At 40.6% G+C, this 23,610-nt stretch overlaps 2 protein-coding genes across 2 annotated transcripts; one reads left to right on the plus strand and one right to left on the minus strand.

Annotated features, from left to right (window-relative positions):
* Positions 1-486: 486 nt before the first annotated feature.
* MRPS18B (mitochondrial ribosomal protein S18B) lies at positions 487-7,036 on the minus strand. Its single transcript, XM_063433238.1, has 7 exons — positions 6,940-7,036; positions 4,460-4,571; positions 3,688-3,785; positions 2,808-2,876; positions 2,472-2,538; positions 2,004-2,063; positions 487-1,121 (listed from the first exon to the last, which is right to left on the minus strand). The coding sequence occupies exons 1-7, from the start codon at positions 6,997-6,999 to the stop codon at positions 919-921; spliced, it is 669 nt and encodes a 222-aa protein (XP_063289308.1). The 5' UTR covers positions 7,000-7,036; the 3' UTR covers positions 487-918.
* A 744-nt stretch (positions 7,037-7,780) lies between these two features.
* PPP1R10 (protein phosphatase 1 regulatory subunit 10) lies at positions 7,781-23,398 on the plus strand. Its single transcript, XM_063431327.1, has 20 exons — positions 7,781-8,114; positions 8,291-8,936; positions 14,193-14,311; positions 14,669-14,755; positions 14,860-14,995; positions 15,110-15,161; positions 15,265-15,342; positions 15,486-15,656; positions 15,753-15,855; positions 18,233-18,342; positions 18,688-18,788; positions 18,910-19,057; positions 19,247-19,405; positions 19,641-19,887; positions 19,976-20,051; positions 20,335-20,523; positions 20,669-20,789; positions 20,921-21,064; positions 21,511-21,921; positions 22,106-23,398. Exons 3-20 carry the CDS (start codon positions 14,205-14,207, stop codon positions 22,210-22,212), a joined length of 2,547 nt encoding a protein of 848 aa, XP_063287397.1. The 5' UTR covers positions 7,781-8,114; positions 8,291-8,936; positions 14,193-14,204; the 3' UTR covers positions 22,213-23,398.
* The last annotated feature ends 212 nt before the right edge of the window (positions 23,399-23,610 follow it).

A 23,610-nucleotide genomic window follows, 5' to 3' on the forward strand; every position in this document is an offset into this window, starting at 1 on the left:
TAACCCCAACACTAAGTGGAACTCTACCCCCTCTTAGCCATAAATCTAACCACTGCCTTAAGGTAATCAATTCTGAAATTAGAAATGGCTTCTACTGTATTTAACACAGTAGATGGTGGTATGCTGCAACCATCTACTGGCAGTTTTCAGAATTACACTTAAATTCTGAATGAGTCTAGTTCCCTGCAGATTATATAGCTTGTTGCTGGCTCAGTCCAGCACTGATCTTAATCAGTTGTGAGACTCTGATTGGTCCTCCCTAAAGTTAGCTGCACCTTACAGAGTGCGAACGCCAAGTTGTGGTTTTATGAACGAGCACTGTGCTTTAATAAAACCCAAAAAGAAACCGGGGGTGATTAGAAGACAATCCAGTCCTAGATAGCCAATTATTTTACGCAAATGGGATCCTTATAATTCCACAACAGCAAGAGTTTTGACACAGAATACTAGTATTTAACAAGGTTATCAGTTTGTGAGATGCGTTAATAAGGATCTGCATATAAATTAGATTTATTTTTCCTGTCTCTTGCTGTAACATTATAGAGAATACATTGTCACCCACCGTGTACTAGCAATATAGAAATGGAAATTTACATGCATTTATTCTGTACTGTTATCCTATCAGTGAAGCTGTAAAGTACAGGATTGTCTGTGTAATCAGTCAAAAGGACTCATTTATATATTAATGAATTCAATTGCGGACTAGATTCACAAACATTGATAGGGCGCCAGTTGTATACGCCATTGATTAAAGTAATGAATGGAATATACTGGCTAAATATCTTATGGAACTTTGCCCTTTGCATTAGCAGAAACCTAGCCACAATTTTCTTTGTGATTAGCATTAATAACATGCTGATACAAATAAAGGTTTATTGACACTAAATATTTAAAGTTACAAATTGATAGTTTCTATGTTCATTCCCCTCCAGTGATCTCTTTCAGGTACGGCCTGTAAAGCTTCTTCAGTAATGTCACCTCTTTGGCTGGTGGCTCCTGCCATTCGTACCACGAGTACCAGAGACCAGATGGCGCAGCAGGAGTGTGGGAAACTGCCCCGTGGGTATTTATGAAGTCTTCATGGAAAAGATCTACATGAGGCATCTTTACAGGAAGTAAACCTGGCAAAGCAACAGACAGTGGGTTATAGGATTAACTCCTTCTTGGAGTGTTCTGACGGAGAATCAATGGTCCAAATACAGAGTGCCGGAGCTAGCTCAGAAGGACCTAAGAACACCCTGTACACCACCTAGTATTCTTGTTTGAAAACACATTTTATTTTGTGACATCCAAGTGTCAAGTATAGTATAAAGCATAACACTGCAATTGTAGGAATAATCTGTAAATGAGTCAAGCAAAGTTAATCTAAAGGGCTACTCCAACCACTTGTGTATTTTGAAATGGTCATGTGGTAGGTTCAAGCTTAAACACTAGACATCCAGACTTATTGGCACTTGTTTGCCAGGGGCTAGTTGCCGGACTGCCTAACGTCAATTCTGTGCATATTTCTCATCTGTCATTAGGGCGCTGACAGATCTTCACTGCTTCTCCCTCTGAAGGCAGATTCTCTTTAAAAAGGACAATTCTCCCCTAATTTTTACATTTAAAGTGACACTATAGGCACCCAGACCCCCTCAGCTCATTGAAGTGGTCTGGGTGCAGTGTCCCTGTCGCCCTTTAGATAAAGTGTAAACTAATGTTTACATTGCAGTATTAAGACTGCCTCTACCAGTCACTAAAGGCGCTTCCTGGAGGGGAGGGGGCTGAGGAACACAACTTTGTATTCCTAGCTATAAAGTGTTCCTATATTGAAAGAAATTGAGAAGCAATTGGTCAGATAACAGAATTTTACCCAACATGAATGTTCAACTAGATAAAAAAAAAAAAAGTGGGGGGGGGGGGGGGAGGGGAGCGTTTCCTTAAGAAAAAAAAATCATGAAAATCAGTACATATAATTGAAAAGATATATATCATAACATTTCATTAAACACACAGTGACTCACCGTGATCCTGTGCTTCCGTAATGACTTTTATAAGGACCTTCTGCTGTTTCATGCACACACCTAGGAGAGAACACAAACAGGGGGAAGATCTAAGATAGTCCCTCTCATGGCTGGCTGATAGTGGTAGAGTGGCTGTAAGATAGTCCCTCTCATGGCTGGCTGATAGTGGTAGAGTGGCTGTAAGATAGTCCCTCTCATGGCTGGCTGATAGTGGTAGAGTGGCTGTAAGATAGTCCCTCTCATGGCTGGCTGATAGTGGTAGAGTGGCTGTAAGATAGTCCCTCTCATGGCTGGCTGATAGTGGTAGAGTGGCTGTAAGATAGTCCCTCTCATGGCTGGCTGATAGTGGTAGAGTGGCTGTAAGATAGTCCCTCTCATGGCTGGCTGTGGAGTGGTTGTAAGATAGTCCTCAAGGCTGTCTGACAGTGATGGAGTGGCAGTTAGAAAGTCTATGCAGAGTAATCTCACCTGTCTTAGTTGGATCAAGCACTATCCCAGTATGTGGACATAGGAACTGCTGCAGCAACTTCACATTCTACGGGGAAGGAATAAAAACCAACCACCCTGTTAGCACCATACAACATTACTAAACTACAAAGTAATCTTCATATCAGTTCACACAGAGAATGAAATGTTAGCAGAGACCCAATCTGCTAGGTACAAATGAAAAAATAAGGCTTAATTAGATCGGTTTGTACGTTTGATACTATTTGACTTCTATGTCTTGTAGTGGTTAGAGTGTAAGCAAGGTGTGTGAGGGCTTAGATATGTTACACGAAGAGGTTACAATGAAGCAATACTCACTCTGTAAATCACAGAAAGCTTCTGGTCCCGGCAGATTGGACAGGGGTTTCCACAGACCTTTCCGCCCCTCTGAAAGGAGGGAAAGTACACAACAGAATTACAGTTTGAATGTTCCTATCTCCAGATCACTTACTTGATTTAACCCTTTTCACAGCAGAAAACAGTTACGTATTTATCTCGGACCCTTTCAAAAACCAGCATATTAATGTTCATAATTAAACCCTATGCATGACAGCACAGAGGAAACATCTACCTATTAACCTCTACCATGCTAGTTTGCAGCAAGACTATACTATTAACCCCTTCCACACCAAACACTGTTTGAAAAATGACAACAGAAGGTAAAATAAAACGTCTGTGTTTGATAAAACTGACCAAACAACAATAAATACAGTTATTACATATTTCTAACGAAAGTATTTATCAACCTGTGGAATGCTAACAGTGAGATAGGAAGGCTCATTCACTCACTTCCCTCCCTATGGCATCACCCATTGAAACTTCCTTTACTGGTTGGAAGGAGGGGATGAGCTGACATTTTCAGCACACTTGCAGGCATTGAGACACTAGTGGCTTTTGGCAGAGAAATGATTTGCTCTAGAGACTGGTAATCATTCCTACAGTGTATGCTTAATGGGCTAAATTTAGTTCTGCAAAGCACATGAAACTAAAAATATTAATGCTTGGATCTGCAAGTAAAGGGGTTGACCAATTGACATACTTATTAAGCCTTCACTGCACTCCCCATTCTCATTTGATTTACTATTTTAATACTTATTAACCCACTCGCTGTCAGCAACTATGAATCGTGTATCCATATCAATGTCATCTCAGTTCCTTTCCCAGTCCCACATACTCTGCGTTAACACCATAAACTCACAATGCACATCTTGCGTGTTTTCTGGGGTGGGATGGGCCCCTTGTGGTTACGTCTGTAATCAGCCCAGACAGGTTTGTTACCGTAACGTTGCAGGTACTCTGAAAAGATGAGAACGCAAAGAGATACTTACACATCGAACAAACAGCTTGGAAGCTAGGTATGGGGAGGGGTTTTTGGGGACTGTTTTGGCACCCTGACTTTCTTCCCCCACTAACACCTTCTCAATGAGCGGAGGTTGCTATAGAGAGAGTATGAGTGCTCCTTTAAAGAAATACACCATTGATATAAAAAATAAATAAATACCACAACAACAATTTAATAGATATCCCACCAAATTGTTCTGCATGTTTTCTATGGGGGATATATGAAAACAATTGGTCTCTGACAGGGAACACTCCAATCAGAAAAGCCTCTGTGGGAGAAGGGGGTGACGTTCTAGCATGCCATTTCAATTTAATTCTAAGTTCAATCAGACAGCCGGGGAGGTGTTTCTGCCCCAGTTAAAAAAGTGAAGATTTGTGTTGGATTCTTTTATAAACTGCAAAATCACAGAAACCAGACAAGTATGCCTTATGTGTGTGCTTTAGGTGTATGGCATGTCCCTTTGATATGGTTTACATTTTTACTGATTTAAAAACATTTAAATACAAGCAGGTGTTCTACTGTTTTAATGGATGATATATAGCTAACCTAACAAATTACCCTTCAAATTTTTGGAAAGGTAAAGCAACAGATCCCAGGTTTACGGAACAGCTAAAAGATTATCCTTTACCTTCACTTATGAGGTACTCCCATGGTTGATCCTTATAACGGGCAACTGCATCAAACGGATCGGACTGGGTTGTGAGAGGACGAACCAACACAGGCAGTTTGAGGACAGGAGGCTGGGAAAAATAAATAAATATAGCCAACCACGATAACAAAAAGCATAGGTGACCATGTCTTAGCACAGGGATTGGCAGCATTTGACACTCCAGATATTGTGGTCTACATTTCCCATAATAATGCTGTCAAAGCATCAGGGGAGATGTACTCCACATCTGGAGTGCTGAACGTTCCCCACCCCAGTCTTAGCATTTTAAATGCAAGACGTGGCAGTGATTAATTACAGTCTCCAAATAATTATGTCTATACATTGAGCTAGGATTTTAGGTGAATGGGTCACAACTTATAAATACACTGCCCTGCTTCCATCAAGTCACTTCACATCCTATTACCAGGCAGTCCTCCATTCCCCTCACACTATTACAAGTCTTTTCTTCCTTTTCTCCAGTCCCCTCACACCATATTACCAGGCTGCTCTCCATTCCCCTCACACCATATTACCAGGCTGCCCTCCATTCCCCTCACACCATATTACCAGGCTGCCATCCATTCCCCTCACACCATATTACCAGGCTGCCCTCCATTCCCCTCACACCATATTACCAGGCTGCCCCCCATATTACCAGCTGCCCTGGTTCACTCACACCATATTACCAGGCTGCCCTCCATTCCCCTCACACCATATTACCAGGCTGCCCCCCATATTACCAGGCTGCCCCCCATATTACCAGGCTGCCCTCCATTCCCCTCACACCATATTACCAGCTGCCCTCCATGTTACCAGGCTGCCCCCCAATGTTACCAGGCTGCCCCCCAATGTTACCAGGCTGCCCCCCAATGTTACCAGGCTGCCCCCCAATGTTACCAGGCTGCCCCCCCCCCATGTTACAAGGCTGCCCCCCCCCCCCATGTTACAAGGCTGCCCCCCCCCCCATGTTACAAGGCTGCCCCCCCATGTTACAAGGCTGCCCCCCCATGTTACAAGGCTGCCCCCCATGTTACAAGGCTGCCCACCAGTTCCCTCACACCATATTACCAGGCTGCCCTCCATTCCCCTCACACCATATTACCAGGCTGCCCCCCATATTACCAGGCTGCCCTCCATTGCTCTCACACCATATTACCAGGCTGCACCCCATATTACCAGGCTGCTCTCTGTTGCTCTCACACCATATTACCAGGCTGCCCCCCATTTTACCAGGATGCCCTCCATTCCCCTCACACCATATTACCAGGCTTCCCCCCATATCACCAGGCTGCCCTCCATTCCCCTCACACCATATTCCCAGGCTGCCCTCCATTCCCCTCACACCATGTTACCAGGCTGCCCTCCATTCCCCTCACACCATGTTACCAGGCTGCCCTCCATTCCCCTCACACCATATTCCCAGGCTGCCCTCCATTCCCCTCACACCATGTTACCAGGCTGCCCTCCATTCCCCTCACACCATATTACCAGGCTGCCCTCCATTCCCCTCACACCATATTCCCAGGCTGCCCTCCATTCCCCTCACACCATGTTACCAGGCTGCCCTCCATTCCCCTCACACCATATTACCAGGCTGCCCTCCATTCCCCTCACACCATGTTACCAGGCTGCCCTCCATTCCCCTCACACCATATTACCAGGCTGCCCTCCATTCCCCTCACACCATATTACCAGGCTGCCCTCCATTCCCCTCACACCATGTTACCAGGCTGCCCTCCATTCCCCTCACACCATATTACCAGGCTGCCCTCCATTCCCCTCACACCATGTTACCAGGCTGCCCTCCATTCCCCTCACACCATATTACCAGGCTGCCCTCCATTCCCCTCACACCATATTACCAGGCTGCCCTCCATTCCCCTCACACCATGTTACCAGGCTGCCCTCCATTCCCCTCACACCATATTACCAGGCTGCCCTCCATTCCCCTCACACCATGTTACCAGGCTGCCCTCCATTCCCCTCACACCATGTTACCAGGCTGCCCTCCATTCCCCTCACACCATATTACCAGGCTGCCCTCCATTCCCCTCACACCATGTTACCAGGCTGCCCTCCATTCCCCTCACACCATATTACCAGGCTGCCCTCCATTCCCCTCACACCATATTACCAGGCTGCCCTCCATTCCCCTCACACCATATTACCAGGCTGCCCTCCATTCCCCTCACACCATGTTACCAGGCTGCCCTCCATTCCCCTCACACCATATTACCAGGCTGCCCTCCATTCCCCTCACACCATATTACCAGGCTGCCCTCCATTCCCCTCACACCATGTTACCAGGCTGCCCTCCATTCCCCTCACACCATGTTACCAGGCTGCCCTCCATTCCCCTCACACCATGTTACCAGGCTGCCCTCCATTCCCCTCACACCATATTACCAGGCTGCCCTCCATATTACCAGCTGCCCTGGTTCCCTCACTGATCTCATTACCTTGCTCCCAAACCCTCCTTTAATCCCAGCCACGAACAACCTGCCAAAGGAGGCCGCCATCTTGGTAAAGGAAATCGCAGCAAGGAGAAAAAGACAGGTCCTACGTCACACCATCTGGAGCCAATCAAGAAATAAAAAGGAAACTTTTTTTTCAATAAACTTTATGAACAAACACACAGTACAAAATCACGCTACTCCCTTTTCTCCATAGAAACGGTTCCATCATAAATTGAAATGACTAAATCCCCGAGTGAAGAAAAATCGATTTATCGACAATTTAGCTGATTCGCCGCATATCATATTGTAATATCCGTCATGTCAGGCAAGAATAGCCTTTGTCAGAGGCGAGGACTACATTTCCCGTGATGCTCTTAAATCCCATCTAAATTACACACGCAAGCTGAGCATCACGGGAAATGTAGTCAGCTCAGCAAGCACTGATGTTCACAGGAAACCTACCAAATAAAGTTTTATTTAAAACATGGAATGCCAAGTAGTGTGTCTGAAGCAGTTGCTAATAAAGTTTTTCAAAATACAAAACATTTATTTAAAAAAAAAATAACTTTTTTGGGCCATAATATTAACTTCGGAGATATTATTTGGTTCTGGTTGAAGCAATTATAAAATATTAAAAAGTAATCGTAAAATCGTCTCGGGGTCCCACGTGACTCCATGAAACCGTCGGGTCGCGTGACCCGTGACGTCACGGCGTAAGGCTACATTTGCGTTGGGGGTGGGGGATTTTTTATTTTTTTTCCCCTCGTGACTGCGTAACTGCCGAGCAAATTGACACTCGGTCTGTCCCGCCACCGTAAAGGCGCTTTTTTGGGCGACTTAGACGAACCGAATTATCATCTTTAGAATTCCTATTACTTTTATCGTTTTATTGTCCTCTCACGCGGCGGTAGAGGGTGGGGGAGGGGCGGTTAACTCGAGACGCCGTTACAACACTTTCTCGACACCCCATTGGCCGAGGGCAGCGTGACGTCACCTGTTGCCAACCTTCTCTCGCCTTCTACCCTCTTCTCCTTCCGCCTCGCATCCCAGACTCCGCCCACCTTCCTGCTGTAGCTCCCGTCCTTCCCTGATGTCCAGGCCCCGCCCAGACCTGACGTAACCGAAGCTATATAATCTGGAGCTGTTGTCGCGGCCGCCATTCCAGGCTCAGCCATCAGGTAAGTGTAGTTAGTCTCTCCGTGCTCCTGTCCGCCATGCCACCCCCTCCCCCACCCTGCTGTGTCCTTCAGGCCCCGCCATGATGTCCTTGTTCTGTGCCCTCTCCCTCCCAGCCGCCATCATCTCCCCTGTTGTCTGATTGTATTTTAACCTTTTCTCCTATTTATTTTCTCAGGTCCCCTTGCTGACTGCAACGAATTCACTGGGCTCTCCACGTCGCCACAGTCACTGGACAATAGTTAACGATTTAATGACCTGAGATCCCCAAGAAGCGACCTGTTGTGTTTTTTTTGGATGAGAGTTCAAGATCAATATGGCATAAAGGAAACCTCTTCATACACCTTCAGCATACATCTCCCCCCCCTTTCTCCTCCTGTAATCTGACTTGGGTTTTATAATATATATATTTAGAGAGCTATATAAATAATCTCCCTGAGGCCAACAGGGAAGCTGTTGTAGTATTACTTTAATTGGTGATAATAATAATAAAAAAATATATACATATAATCTTTCCTTGGAAAGACCTTTATATCCTCTTAAAATTCAGATTTCTCATATGTATATATACTAGTGCTCAACTCTAAAGGATGCAGTGTTACGGTTCTTCCATGTAGGAACTGTTGGACAGCTTTCCTCGCAATAGGAATGAAATACGCCCTTTCCTAAAATGGCCACCACAGTCTTTTTTGTGTGGTCATAGAGCCAAGTCACATTGTCCACTGTACAGAGGATATATAGCTCCCCCCCTCCCCTCTTTTCTTTTCTCTTCTAATTTTTAGCCCAATTCCTACGTACGAAGCGCTGAAGGAGAATTTTGGATAGTAAGTGTTTCTATTTGAACCAACCTTGGAAAAAAGAAAAAAAAAATCCAACTACCCCCTTTCCCATCATATATGTATATCTAAAACAAACACCCACAACTGGTGCAGCTAATTTCAGACATTTCTTTATTTTTCCAATTTTTTTTTTAACCGTCCATACCAATCCATATGGACTTTTATAGTTGATGTCTGTAATTTCATGGCACATTATTATGAAATCAAGGGAGGACTAAAACTGCAGAGAAACCTATTCACCTGACATATAACTTTGGCATGTGCATTAATTCGGATAAATGACCGGTGTAATCGGTTGTCTTAAAAGTGGATCCATCAAGATCTGCGTTGTAATAGTTGCGTATCAAAATTAGTTGCTATGGATGAATTGCAAAGGAAGGGATTCATAAACTATACATTTCTTATTCTCTTGTTTTTTAGGTACATAGGATCATGAGCTCCCACACCAGAGATGACGTTTTGGGGGGGCTTTTTTGATAAAGCACACGCTCAATCTCTGTGTGGGAGACGGTATTCGGTGAAGCGTGTTGTATGATCTGTGATTGTTGGGGGGCACATTTAGCTTCTGTGTACAGGATAAAAGAACCATGAGCAATCTGTACATAAAGATTGCAGGGAGTGGAGTGGCACATTCTGCAGCAAGCATATGAAAACCCAGGAATTTCAGAGGTATTTTGTGATCAAGCAGGATGAATGTACTGTGGTAAGGGATCCAGAGAAGATCAGGGAGGTTTTTAAACTTTTTTTTTTTTTGTCTTGCGAACAATATTTCTGGCAGTTTTTAATTCCCCGTACTGATTAATCTTCCTATTCATCCCCATTACTGTAGTAATTGTCTTTTTTAGCCTCCTCAAGGAATTAATTGTTTACACAGCAACGGAGTCGTGTATTTCCACTTCTGGCACGTATTCCCTGGGAAGCTTGCATGCAATCTATCAATAAAGATTGCTTCTTCCATTTGAAATATTATTGTGCCCTTGCGCAAACTTAATGTATCAACCTAAAATTGCATTTAATGCTTATTTCAGCTATACAAGCGTGATATTTAGTGTCTACCTGTATTGTATGTGTTTTTTTATAAACTTTAAAAAGAACCCTGTTTTAACCATGCTTGGCATTTCATAAATTCCTATTTGCCATTGCACATCCTTGTTTTTTGTTTTTTTCCCATAAATCGCAATTATCCATATAATTTAGTTTCCTTAATGTGTAGTAAGAATTAATGTTAGCAGTGTTCGATCATGTACCATATATTTTTTATATATATATATATTTTTTTAAATTATATTGCTTTTTTGGTTTTTTTTTCCTTCAGAATAGCACAGGTACTGCTTTAATTCCTTTTTAGATTTCCATACAGGATAGTTCCAGATGAAAAAACATAAGAGATCAGTTCTCCAAAATGGCTGCCTCGCTTGTTGTTTTAGTCTACCACGTTCCAGCTCCAAAATGGCTTCTATTTACTCCTCCTCCTTTGTTTTCAGCTCAACAAAGACAAGCCTCGAAGTAGGGTTGGACATTAGCTCAACACATGCTAACGCCCTTTCTCTTTTGACTACGTCTGCTTTACCAGTTCAGTCAGACTTCTGAACTAGGTGTGGGGGAGGAATGTAAGAGGCAAAGCAATACAAGCGAGCGTTTACTGAATTAATTTCACGCCACCGCCCACTGCTCCCTTTATGTTAGTCATTTTGTGGTTACTGAACACTTTGATCATTTATAATGTGAAGCCATGATTCTTTATACGTTTATGTGAAACTTACGAATTTATAGTTGTGCATGTGTGTTTAGTATATGTGCACACAAAACATTTAACGCAAGCAAGTTACATTCCTGGTTTCAACATAAAATTACAAAATACAGTTAATTCACATTCTATATTGTCTGCTTAAAAATCTATTTAAACTTGACAGGTACCTATTTTCAGAGTAGAAAATCTATTTAAATTTGCCACGTACCTATTTACAGAGTAAATGCAGAGAAGCCTTTCTATTTTTTTTTATTAAAGTACGTTTTAAACTATATTGAGTGGGTGATATGCAGTCATATTTCTAAATATTCAGATGTGTATTTAATACATTTCATTACTCTCTCAATTCTTTATCGTCTTTTTTTTTTTTTTAGGTTTTGTTTTAACATGCATGTCCAATCTCCTTTTATTTAGCATACTTACTAAATTGTATTCTTGGCAGTGATATTTTTTCTTATTTAGGCATTTTTATTTATTTTTGTTAATTTATATGTTAAATTGTGTACATTTTTTATTTCGTACAATTAGTGAATGACAAATTCTCTTTTGCCTGCAATTCTGAATTACACAGTTTTGCTTGTCATTCAAAGATAAATGTTAATATTTAATGTTATTTCTAAACATAAATACATTTTAGAGCTGGTAATTAGAGTGATAAAACAATCTTAAAATTTATAACCTTTTATTATTATTTATATAGCGCCTACAAATTCCGCAGCGCTGTACAATGGGTGTCTGCACACGACCAAGTCATATACATTTGTGACTTTATAGCTGAGCCAACAGTCCGGCTGCACCATATTTTAACTCCTTTCAAATTAAGTTGCAATCAAATTCTCTTACATCATTTTCTTTTTATTTGATCTATTAATTATTTAAAAAAATATATATCTTTTATTAACGGCCTTGTCAGTAATTTTAGATTTTCTCAGACTGTAATCTGCTTTCCATGTGTAAAGAGATTTTCACCCCCTTCCTTTTTTTTTTTTCTGCACATATTTTTAGAACTTAAATTTTTTTTTAAATTCAGTTTCAGGAAATTTCATCTGAACTAATCATTTATAGGGCATTATATGCAGATGCTCTTCTTGTTCAGTGTGGAATATAGTATACTGGGTAACCTCATATATGCTCAGTGCAGGCTTTTGGCCGCATAAAAAAAGCATTTATGCTTTATGGTCCTTTTTGTTACCTGTGGGATCGTCTTTGGCATTGTGTGTGGACACTTCATGTCAATACATGTGAGCAGTTTTAGTTTACTGGGGTCCAACTATCTCCATTGGTCTTAAGGAATGGCCTAGAGGGAGTTACACAGACCTGGTTCCTGTGCACAAATGTTCATGGGCTGGTAAGAAAGCACCCACATACATAATATTAATATATATATTTTATATCTGTGTATTTGTACACATCACATTCTAGAAATACATTCCTTAAACACGTTTCATTTATTTTAATCTACTTTTCATACATCTGTGTTTATTCCACTTGTACATATGAATCCTTAATTGTGTGCGTGAACAAGCTCATTGTATAAATCTTGTATATGTATGGGTGCATTGCAATATATAAACATGTCTGGTTTTTGTGTGCATGGAAACAAAGCATATGCATATTTCCAATTTCAAAATACATACGTAAAGGGCTTACAACAGCTGGTGTACATGCCACATAAGTCTTTGTATCTATGTATGCATGTTTACTATATATATGTATACACACAGAGAGAAAACAAACATCTTATACTTGAGGATCTAAGAGTTAACTTCGTGCCTGCTGCTAAAATCGACAAAACTGATAATATAACAAAAGTAACAGCACTCCAAGGATGTTGGGCATAAGACTAAATATTTCAATGTTTCAGTTTCTAACAAAGTTCAAAATCTAAAAATTGATTTTGAATGTATTCTTTTAAAGTCCTTGGGAGTGCTCTTGTAATATATATATTTATGTACAATTCTACATAAATATTTTTAGTGGGTTTGTAAACCAATTTTGTCCAACGTGAAAAAGTGAGCATCTGCCGTATAATGTTCAAATATAGTGTAATATTGCTTTTTATATTCTATCAAACTTACTGCCATCTTAGAGTGCATATAGCATAACCTATTTTATTTAATATTTTCATTGACTTTTAAAGTACACTTTACTAAATTAAGGGGTAAGTCACGCATATCTCATGTCACTATGAGGGTTAATTGGCTTTTTTTGGCCTCCTTGTGACAGGGCTATCACTTCAACCATTTATAAACAAGTACAACCAACCACTATACATTCTCTTGAGTGCCTAATATGGAGCTTATAATATATCAGTGTTTATAACCATAAACATACACATGCCTTTTCTATCTGTTTTCATTTATTTTAAACCAGCCATCACGGTGTGTCTGCTGCTCAAAACAAATTATTCAAAGAGTAGACACTTTCTGAGTGTTTCAAAGCTGTGTCATGCGTGCTAAAAGAACAGCCTTCATATTTTCCTTGTCTGTTTGAGTCTCAGAGGAATCTGTACTGCATGAAAGCAGTGTGTCTGTGTCACTGGCTACAGAGGGAGAGGGACTTCATTCCATCCTGTCACACAGTCTCCCCCCTCCCCAACAGCCTCTAGTCTGGAGACACTCAAAGCTCTGCTCTCAATGCTGTGCAATCTCAGAGCAGATAAAGCTCTTTCTTGATGTTGCAGAAAACATTTGTGACTATTTTGTGTCATACCACAAGGACTTTTTTTACACTTCTACCTTCTTGTTACCTTATTTATTTTTAAATACAACTCCCTCTACACAAAAAAGGTTTCTCTGCAGTTTCATTTCCAGACCTGTGTGTTGAAATATTGACATTTTATGAAAAATTATATATTGCCGTTTTGTACCAGTTGTTCTATGACTGAAATGTTTTCTCAGCTGAATCTTCCCATAACGTTTCATTTCACCAAAGTGACCATGTAGAGATTAATACAGTTATCTGCCCCATGCATATCCTCTGCTCACATGGAATACACATTAGCTACTGTCACTAAATGCAGGCATTCCATGATGGAATTGTCTTTAAGGACCGCATAATTTGTACCAAAAAAACTGTAATTACACGCCAATGGGTCTGAAATAATGTATACCCAAAATTAACCCTGTGATTACACCTATAGTCTCTGCAGCTTTGAGTTTTACAGAGCACACAATGTATGGTGCTTAAAGGTACTCTGCTATAAACCTGTAATGAAAGGTCTTTGGCAGTCACATGTTTGACTTGGTACTTCAGGCTAAAACAGGTGTGGGGAATTTTCAAGAGCTTTTACTAGATTCTTATACCAGGCTCATGGGGACACGTCACATTATTTGACTCTCTCTAGTTGTTAAAACTTTATAAATTATTGGCGAGATCCCCTGTGTCGTGTTTCTAAATTACTATAATTATTTCCTTTCCCTTTTCTAGTAACTGTCTTTTCCACCTGTCTACATCTGTCTAACTTTTTCCACCATAATTATTCTTTCCAGAACCCTGCTGCCATGGGCCCAGGACCTGTAGACCCCCTTGAGCTTCTTAAGGGGTTGGATAGTTATTTGGGACAAGATGGGGAAGTCAAGGCTCTTGATGGAATGACAAAGATTTTCACGTAGGTGTTTTCGTTGTCTGTAAAATGTCATGTATTTGTTTTTGTTGTGATAGCCATATTTTACCATAGAACAGATTAAGTCAAATTCCAAGCCACATGATTAAAACTGGTTAACGTATTTCAAAAGCCACATTCAGAAAATCTGTTCTTTGTTGCCGCCAAGGCCCTAACAACAATAAGAGTTACTATTTTGGTTTTCATTTACTTCAAAATTGGCCTCATTATTTAGATTGCTTAATGTATTCTGTTGTAACTTACATACCTTTCTCTCCTCCACACCCCACCTCCCTTTTGATTTCTTCTAATACACTTAATCCACTTCTATGACTCATGTTCTTCATCTCCTTTATCTTATAGTCTCATGAAAGAGTCCCGAAAGATGGTGAACCGCTGCGTCTATTTGAATGTCGTACTCCAAACACATGCTCCTGAGGTTCTATCCAAGTGAGTTGTACTATATTTATGTTAAAACAAATGATATTAAACATGCATAAATCTTCTAGCTTTGAACAGGAAAACAGGCATATTTAACCTCCCACATCCCACAGGTTTATCCGTGTTGGAGGATACAGGCTACTTAATAACTGGCTAACTTATGCCCGAACCAATAACAACAGCCCACTCCTGCACCAGATTCTTCTCACCCTTCAGCATTTGCCACTCACTGTGGACCACCTCAAACAGGTAACTTAAGTCTTCTTTCTATACTATATCACCACCAGTTAGCTATGTTTCTGAGGCTTGTCTTCTGATGGACAAGAGTTAAATGTTCTAACACTGAGCTTTCTTTCATTTCAGAATAATACAGCCAAGCTTGTAAAACAGCTCAGCAAGACTAGCGAGGATGAAGGTAAGATTGGGTAGCATATTCATTCTCATGTAATTGATAAATTGTGTCCGATCTTTCCATCTAAATGGTTTTACATTTTGTCTCCTTGTATACTTTCTTCCAGAGCTTCGGAAGTTAGCTGGAATTCTAGTTTGTGATTGGATGGCTGTTATCAGGTCCCAGAGCAATATACTGATTCCTGGTAAGTTGTCGAATGTCTGATTTTCTTATTTTGTAAGTTGTCATAGATAAACTTGTAAAATTAAAGTGCTCAATGCAACTCAAAGGCAACAAGGCTGCTTTGTATTGTTTTGTTTTAACCCATTACTTTCCCATCGCCTACAGAGAAGGACAAGAAAAAGAAGAAAGATGACTCCAAAGGCAGGTCACCCGTGCCTGACAAGAACACAGAGGCCAAGGCTGAATCTAGAGTAGAGGATCAAGGAGATAAAAAAAGAGAGAAGCCCAAGGCTCCACGCACTACAGCCCCCAGCCACGCCAAGTTCAGATCCACAGGTGAGCTAATAAGCGTGCAGTTTAGCAAACATTTGCTAATAAATATATTCTCCCTCATTTCTAAGCCGTTAAATCTGTTTGTCTTTTGTCTCTTAGGTCTGGAAGTAGAAGCCCCATCCCTTGCTCCAGCCAAGAAACCACCACCCATTCCAGTCATATCGGACAAATACTTGAAGCCAATCCCTGTGAAGAGGCAGAGGTAGGAAGCCAGCCTATATTACAGAGAATTTCCCCAAACCCAGCCATAACGGTCCCTGGGAGATATTATGTATTAGGTCTGTTGGGGAAGAAAATACATTTTTGACCGCTTCAGAAGAACAGAATTGTTCTGAATGCAATGTTAACCCCTTAACACCGCAGCCAAATGTACAAGTTGTGAACGAAACAAAACCTGGCATTTGCGCTATATGTCTGTCCAACCGTAATTCACCTCTTTCGTATTAAATGCACCCCCCCTTATTATATATCATTTTATTCAGGGGAAACAGGGCTTTCATTTAATATCAAATATTTAGCTATGAAACATAATTTAATATGAGAAAATACGATTTTTTTTAAAATTTTTTCGTTCTACATGACATTTTAACTGTCAATGTCCTAATACTGTTTGCTTTTACTGCAATAAAATACACATATTTGTATTCAGCAAAGTCTTACGTGTAAAACGGTACCCCCTATGTACAGGTTTTATGGTGTTTTGGGAAGTTACAGGGTCAAATATAGCGTGTTACATTTGAAATTGAAATTCGCCAGATTGGTCACGTTGCCTTTGAGACTGTATAGTAGCCCAGGAAATAAATTTACACCCATAATGGCATGCCATTTGCAATAGTAGACGACCCAAGGTATTGCAAATAAGGGATGTCCAGTCTTTTTTAGTAGCCATTTGGTCACAAACACTGGCCAAAGTTAGCGTTAGTATTTGTTTGTGTGTGAAAAATGCAAAAAACGCCAATTTCGGCCAGTGTTTGTGACTAAGTGGCTACTAAAAAAGACTGGACATACCCCATTTGCAATACCTTTGGTTGTCTACTATTGCAAATGGTATGCCATCATAGGGGTAATTTTCATTCTTGGGCTACCATAGGGTCATAAAGGCAACGTAAGCAATCTGGCGAATTTTAATGTGAAAAAAATTAAACACAAGCCTTATATTTGACGCTGTAATTTTTGAAAACACCATAAAACCTGTACATGAGGGGTACTGTTGTACTCGGGAGACTTCGCTGAACACAAATATTTGTGTTTCAAAACAGTAAAAAGTATTGCAGCAATAATATCGTCCGTGTAAGTGCTGTTGGTGCGTGAAAAATGCAAAAACCGTCACTTTTACTGGCGATATCATGGTTGTAATACATTTTACTGTTTTGAAACACTAATATTTGTGTTCAGCGAAGTCTCCCGAGTAAAACCGTACCCCCCATGTACAGGTTTTATGGTGTCTTGGAAAGTTATAGGGTTAAATATAGTGCTAGCAAATTAAATTCCCTATACTTTCGGCATGGGTGGACAGGCAGGTCCCGCTAATTGTAATTAATTAGGATACCTAATTATGTAAAATTATTACATAAATATATGTGTAGAATTAATATATGTGTATATATATATACATATGTGTATATATATATATATATATATTTTTTTTTTATATTTTTATTTATATATAGGTGTGTATATATATATAGTGATATATACGTATATATATATTATTTCGTTCTACGTGTATTTTGATATAAATATATATATATTATCACAATACAGTTAGAACGAAATAAAACACATCTATATATTTTTTTATATTTTATTTTTAATTATTTTTTTTACGTATTTACATATTTATTTATTTTTATATTATTTATAAATATATATATATATAACAATAATTATATATATATATTTAATCAGTATCCGTCTACGTGTAATTTGATATTAATATATATATATATATATATATATATATATATAATTATATACATATTAATATTAAAATACACCTAGACGGTGTATGTGTGTGTATGTATATGTGTATATATATACTGGACTTAGATCATATATATAGAATATATATATATATATGATCTAAGTATATATATTTTTTTTTTTTACACTTGTTTAACTTATTAAAATTTTATTTCCAGCCAGCAGGGGGACCAACTGTCATTACAGTTGGTCCCCCTGCTGGCAATACAGAAGCCAGCTATCCCGGCCATGTGATTGTGAGGTCCTCGCAAGGACCTCACTCTCACATGACCGGGAGGGACCAGAGGAGGAAGATGTGCCGCGGGGGGGCTCCCTGGGAGTCCCCCCAACCGCGATCGCCGGCGTGGGACCGCCGGTGACCGGGTGAGTTACTAAAAACCGGAGGGCGTACTATTACGCCCTGCGGCGTTTAGAGCCGCTTTTAAAAGGACGTAATAGTACGCCCTCCGGTCATAAGGGGTTAATTGTAGTGCATTGTTTATTGTCCTCTATATCTGATGCTATCTACAACATTAATAACTATGTTTAGAAGTTAATTACGATAAGTACTCCATAAGGAAATCTTGAAGCTTACTTCAGCAATTCTTTCTCCACAGCTCAATTCCAGTAACCACTGATGCAGCTCCTGCTGAAAAGAAATATAAACCACTCAACACAACTCCAAATACTAACAAAGAGATCAAAGTCAAGATCATTCCACCACAACGTGAGTAGCAGCTCTGCTTTATGCATTTTACATTCTGTTGCTTTCCAAACTTTTTCCTCTTTCCAGCAATGCTTGCTATTACACATTCCTGTCTTTCATTTCTTCGTCACCCTATCTGATTCACCAGTTTTCACCCCCTGCACTGTACGTAATTCTCACAATAAAGCAAATCAATATCTATTTGTCCATGTTTTCCTGCACCAAATGACCCACCTCAATCCTTTTATCTAACTTTCTCAAGCCACCCCATGTATATTTTGATGTCTTTTCTGTCCCCTGGCACAGTTCCTCTTATCTGTGCTGATAATCTAACTGTTTTTAACTGTTGAATTTTTATCAACATAGCCATGGAGAGCTTGGGATTTTTGGACGCACTGAATTCTGCCCCCATTACTGGACTGAAGATTAAAAAGAAAAAGAAAGCGGTTTCTCCCACCAGTAACAAGGTCAGAGAATTCACATCTGCTAAAATATCCTGAAAAAATTTCTAGCTAACTTTATATAAAAGACACTTTGGATGAGAACTTGTATCATATTTATAACAGAATGTCTCTTATGTTCCTGCAGTCAAGTCCTTTTGACAGCAAGACTCCAGGTGATACCAACAATATCACCAAACCGTTATCTCCAGAGGCTGAACCTCCAGTAGAAACCATGGAAGTGGAGAGACCAGGAACCCCAGTACCTGCCATTGAACTTCCCGAACCTATGGAAAGTATGTGTATCCTACTGCACAACTATTTTATATGATTTGTTTTGTTTCCTCTTACTCTGTCATCACTTTTAAATGTAAAGGACAATCTTGGTACAATACCCGTCAACTTCTCTGTAAGCGTCTTCTACAAATACATTGTTGGCAGATACACAATTTTAATCTGTTCCATATTTCTTTGCTTCATTGCAGCATCTGCCCCTCCTGCTCCTGCATCTTCTGAAGTTAAACCCACTGAAGCAGAGGCTCCCCAACTTACCAAGAAAGGGAAAAAGAAGAAAACTGTCACCTGGCAAGAGGAGAGTCGTCTTAGGGAGTACTTCTACTTTGAGTTGGATGAGACTGAGAGAGGTGAGAGTTACTACTTTTTGTCTCTGTACCTTATGGTCTATTAATCACGATTGTAGAATAGCAGTTATGAATCCTGTAGCCCATGTTGTAATTATGGTACATATACAGGAACCAATTACCACTGATCTTGTACTTTAAAATCCACAAGTATGTAAGGGGGTTTCTTTGTTGGGGAGACAAAACTTTAAAAGTGGCCCCTAACATTCCTTTCCTTCTTCCTGCTTTCCCTCGTCAGTTAATGTAAATAAGATTAAGGATTTCGGAGAAGCAGCCAAGCAAGAGATGCTTAAGGACCGACAGGCTTTCCAGACAGCTCGCCGGCTTAGTCATGACGCTATGGAGGAAACTATTCCTTGGTATCCCCCACGACCCCTTTTCCTCCCAGGAGCCCTTGTACAAGTTGGTAGCAACAGCACAGAAAAACACACTCAGGCAGAGCGGGAGATGGGCATTCTGCAAGAAATCTTTCTTTCCAAGGAGAGGTGAGCATAATATGCAGCTTTAACGAGACTACTCAATTTGTTATGGTTTCTGTTTGTAATTGATATCTTTATTTTACTCTTGGTACAGCGTTCCTGACACTCCACATGAGCCTGATCCTGAGCCATATGAGCCATCACCACCTAAACTTATACCTTTGGATGAGGTAAGGGAAAAAACAGAAAACAAATGAACCCACACAGATTGATTACACAGATAATTAGATTTCTATAGGGCTAATGGGCATCTTCAGCCTTCTCCGGGAGGGGGTTTCACAATGGTCATTCTTAAAATGACCATAAAGCAGTACATTAAAGACCAGGCTCATTCCACTATGCATCTAAACCTACACTGTATAACAAATCGGCCCAATCCCTCCATCTGTGCTATAGCTCACATTTCAGAGGCTGGAATATTTAATTTCCTATGTGTCATGTGTTACTTTGTAGGAATGCAACATGGATGATGGTGTGTATGTCGAACCCATGGACCAGAGTGGGGCATCCCAGTCACCAGACATAGGAAGTGGTGCAAAGCTGCCCCCAGTCCTTGCCAACCTGATGGGCAGCATGGGAAATACAAAAACACAGCCCAATGCTTTGCCAGGCACTATGCAGGAGATCCTTACATCAATAATGGTAAGTACAAGAGAAGGACCGCAGATTGTTTTCAGTTCCCATGTCGTCCCAACACTTTTGTCTTAAAGTAGATAAAGTAAAAGTACTTACATTCACCTTGGACACCACCAAATCTCACTTTGTGTATTCTTCTTCTTTCCTTTAGGGAGCACAGGGTAATGCAAAACCGGAAGACCTAATGAAGCAGCCAGATTTCTCCGATAAGATCAAACAGCTGCTGGGAACCTTACAGAATCAAACTCAGAACCAGGCGCCGCCAGGGCCCCGTAAGTAATAGAAGCATAGTTACACTTCTAGATTCTGTCCTTTTTCTGTGAGAATATAATGTATGTTTCTACATTATGTATGCTGTCTAAAATCTTTGTCTTAGGTTAACCATTTTCAATATTTCTTTCAGCTGCACAAGGATTGTTGGTGCCATTGCCTGCCAATAATGGTTTTCCACCCCCTGCTCCAAAGAATCCACAACAGCAGCCACCACCTCCTCACCATCCACCACCTCAAAACTACCCCCCTCCTGGCCCTCCCGGACCCTTTCCAGGTACTTAATTTTGTATGGTCCAACACATTGCAAAAGTAATAATTGGCCAAATAAAACTCATATCTGCTTTAACAGCTTGTTCATGTGATTTGTAGATAGATTAGAATTTCCAATACAATTTCACATTCTGCAATCTGCTGTCCCATGAGTGAAAGTCACCATAGCCCTCTGCAGAAATGGTGCTTTATTGGCAAAGATTTATATTCTTCCGATAACACTTGGTCACCACCGTGCTACCCAGATTATGAAAGGCTTGGCAGGTGCTTGATCTAAGCTCAAGGAGAATTACAGTGAAGGGTTTGCAATATCCATGAATGAGGCATGAAGATTTGGAATCCTTTACACCAGCAGCCAGTAGTAGTGGAGAAGCAGAGGAATGACATGCTTTTGGCAAAGTTGCAAACAACATTTAGATTTAAAATGTATTGCCCTTCATTTTGTTTCAGGTCCGGGTCCACATGGTCCCCCAGGTGGCCCTCGCATGATGGGGCCTCCACCTCCGCAACGGGATGGTTATTGGGAACCTCCACCTAATGAAAACATGAGAGGTGGAGGGCCCCATGGTGGAGGTGGCATGAGAGGAGGGGACAGAGGCCCTCCTCCACCCCCCTTTCACAGAAACAGAGGAGGCAGAGGAGGAGAACAAGGCTACAGAGGTAGGGGTGGCCGGGGAGGCGACAGAGGACCTCCTGGAGGAGGAAGAAACGGGCCTCATGGTATGGGACATGGACCAGAACACCGGGGTCATGGAGGAGAGCATAGGGAACATGGAGGGGAACACAGAGGCCATGGAGAACATAGAGGCCACAGAGGCGAACATAGAGGACATGGAGACCATAGAGGGCATGGCCATGGAGGTAAAAAGGCATTCTTTTTTTGCTGCATGTGATTTCCATTCAGTAGCACTCAGTATCCATGTTCAAGGTAGTACTTCTTTATTGTGACTGTTTTGGGTGATGTAAGATAGAGGAAGGACAAGATACGTAACTTCAGGTATCATACACCCTTTTAACAATTCATTTTTTTTTTTGTCCATTGCAGACATGTCTGGTCGCCCTGTGTGTCGACATTTCATGATGAAGGGAAACTGCCGCTATGAAAATAACTGTGCCTTTTACCATCCTGGCATCAATGGACCCCACCTCTAATAGATCCTGATCTAAACCACCGTTTTGTTTCAGGAGAGGCAACAAACTGTTGAGGACAATCTGTTTTGCTTTTTAATATGGCTTCTGTGAGGCCCTCAATCTTTCCTTCACCCCAACAAGTTTTGGGAAAGGTGCAGATGGACACTACCCTACCCCATGATCTTCAGATCTGTTTGACTTGAAGAGCCTTTGCTTACCTGAACTCCTTATTAAGGATCCAGGACAAATGTGGTATTCTTATTTATTCCGTTCACAATACCCTAAGATATGTATGTTCATTTGTATTGGGACTGTTATCTAATGCCGCAGTGTTTTGGTGGCATACAGCTCGAAGTGGGGAACTTGGTGAATTTGCAATATTCAAGTGAAGCATAATTGTGATGGAGCATCTGACTTTTTTTTTTTGTTGTTCCTCTTTCCAAATTTTATTGTCCCCTGTCATCCATTTTGCACTGTCCTCAAGGTATCTTTTTTTTGTTTTTTGGTGTTTTCTCTTTGAAACACCAACCCTTTGAAACACAACTAAAATGTCCATTAGTCTCCAGCTCTGATTACCACTATGCCCCTGCCTCATCTCCCTTGATACGGACTGGCTGCTTACACGCCACAAGTTACCCTACAAGCTTCCGAATTTCCTTTTAAACACTACACCTTCATACATCCCCTCATGCAAGCTATGGGTTATTCATTGAACATGTCAATTTGTATTAATGATGCTGTTATTCTATTCAGTACTGAAGAATCATGACCTCTACAAGGAGGCAGAGTATCCTTGCTCTGATAATGGACAAGGCTGTGACGTATAATTATGCTTAATGTCTATTTGCCGGCAATGAACTCTGTTAAGCATATATGCAGTTGCAGCTGAATTGAATGTTAAGTGAATGTGTTGAACTTTGTATGTTGCAATCACCACCAAATTATTTTTTTCACTCCACTCCTGCCGAAAAGAAGTTTAATTACAGTATTAATAGGGGAATCTTGAACCTTTTTGTATCAGACACTGCAGTGTATAGGATGGCTCAGATTCCTATCCACTAAGATTGTTTTCTGTGAAAACTGTCCTGAGAAGAATATATTGTATTTTTTTTAAGCATTTGTTCTTTTTATGAGTTCCTGGAGGGACTTGTTTTTTTTGTTTTCTTTTGTATACTTTGTAAATGTTAATAAACCTGGTGAAAAGGTGCATTATTTTTGTTTTGTTTCCCACCTACCCCCTCCCCCCCCCAAATGTAATATTCTAGTACTTTCTTAAGTAAGGCGCAATATGTCAAAACTGTATGTAAATGTGAAACATGTCTAATTTTTTTTTTATTTTTTTTTAACAATACTTTCTACAATAAAAATTGGGTATTGGGGTGGGGGTGCTAAAAAAAAAAATAAAGTTCCAGGTAGGTG

This window comes from Pelobates fuscus, chromosome 9, assembly GCF_036172605.1.
Source record: "Pelobates fuscus isolate aPelFus1 chromosome 9, aPelFus1.pri, whole genome shotgun sequence".
Taxonomy (NCBI): Eukaryota; Metazoa; Chordata; class Amphibia; order Anura; family Pelobatidae; genus Pelobates; species Pelobates fuscus.

What these genes read in the sequence shown, in the direction of transcription:
- MRPS18B (XM_063433238.1), bottom strand. Translation starts at nt 6,999, where the DNA reads ATGGCGGCCTCCTTTGGCAGGTTGTTCGTGGCTGGGATTAAAGGAGGG. An exon ending in AAGGAGGGTTTGGGAGCAAG is followed by an intron (nt 4,572 to 6,939) that starts GTAATGAGATCA and finishes TATTTTTCCCAG; the next exon opens with CCTCCTGTCCTCAAACTGCC. An exon ending in GGAGTACCTCATAAGTGAAG is followed by an intron (nt 3,786 to 4,459) that starts GTAAAGGATAAT and finishes TCATCTTTTCAG; the next exon opens with AGTACCTGCAACGTTACGGT.
- PPP1R10 (XM_063431327.1), top strand. Translation starts at nt 14,205, where the DNA reads ATGGGCCCAGGACCTGTAGACCCCCTTGAGCTTCTTAAGGGGTTGGAT. An exon ending in GTTGGATGAGACTGAGAGAG is followed by an intron (nt 19,406 to 19,640) that starts GTGAGAGTTACT and finishes TTCCCTCGTCAG; the next exon opens with TTAATGTAAATAAGATTAAG. An exon ending in CCCTCCCGGACCCTTTCCAG is followed by an intron (nt 21,065 to 21,510) that starts GTACTTAATTTT and finishes ATTTTGTTTCAG; the next exon opens with GTCCGGGTCCACATGGTCCC.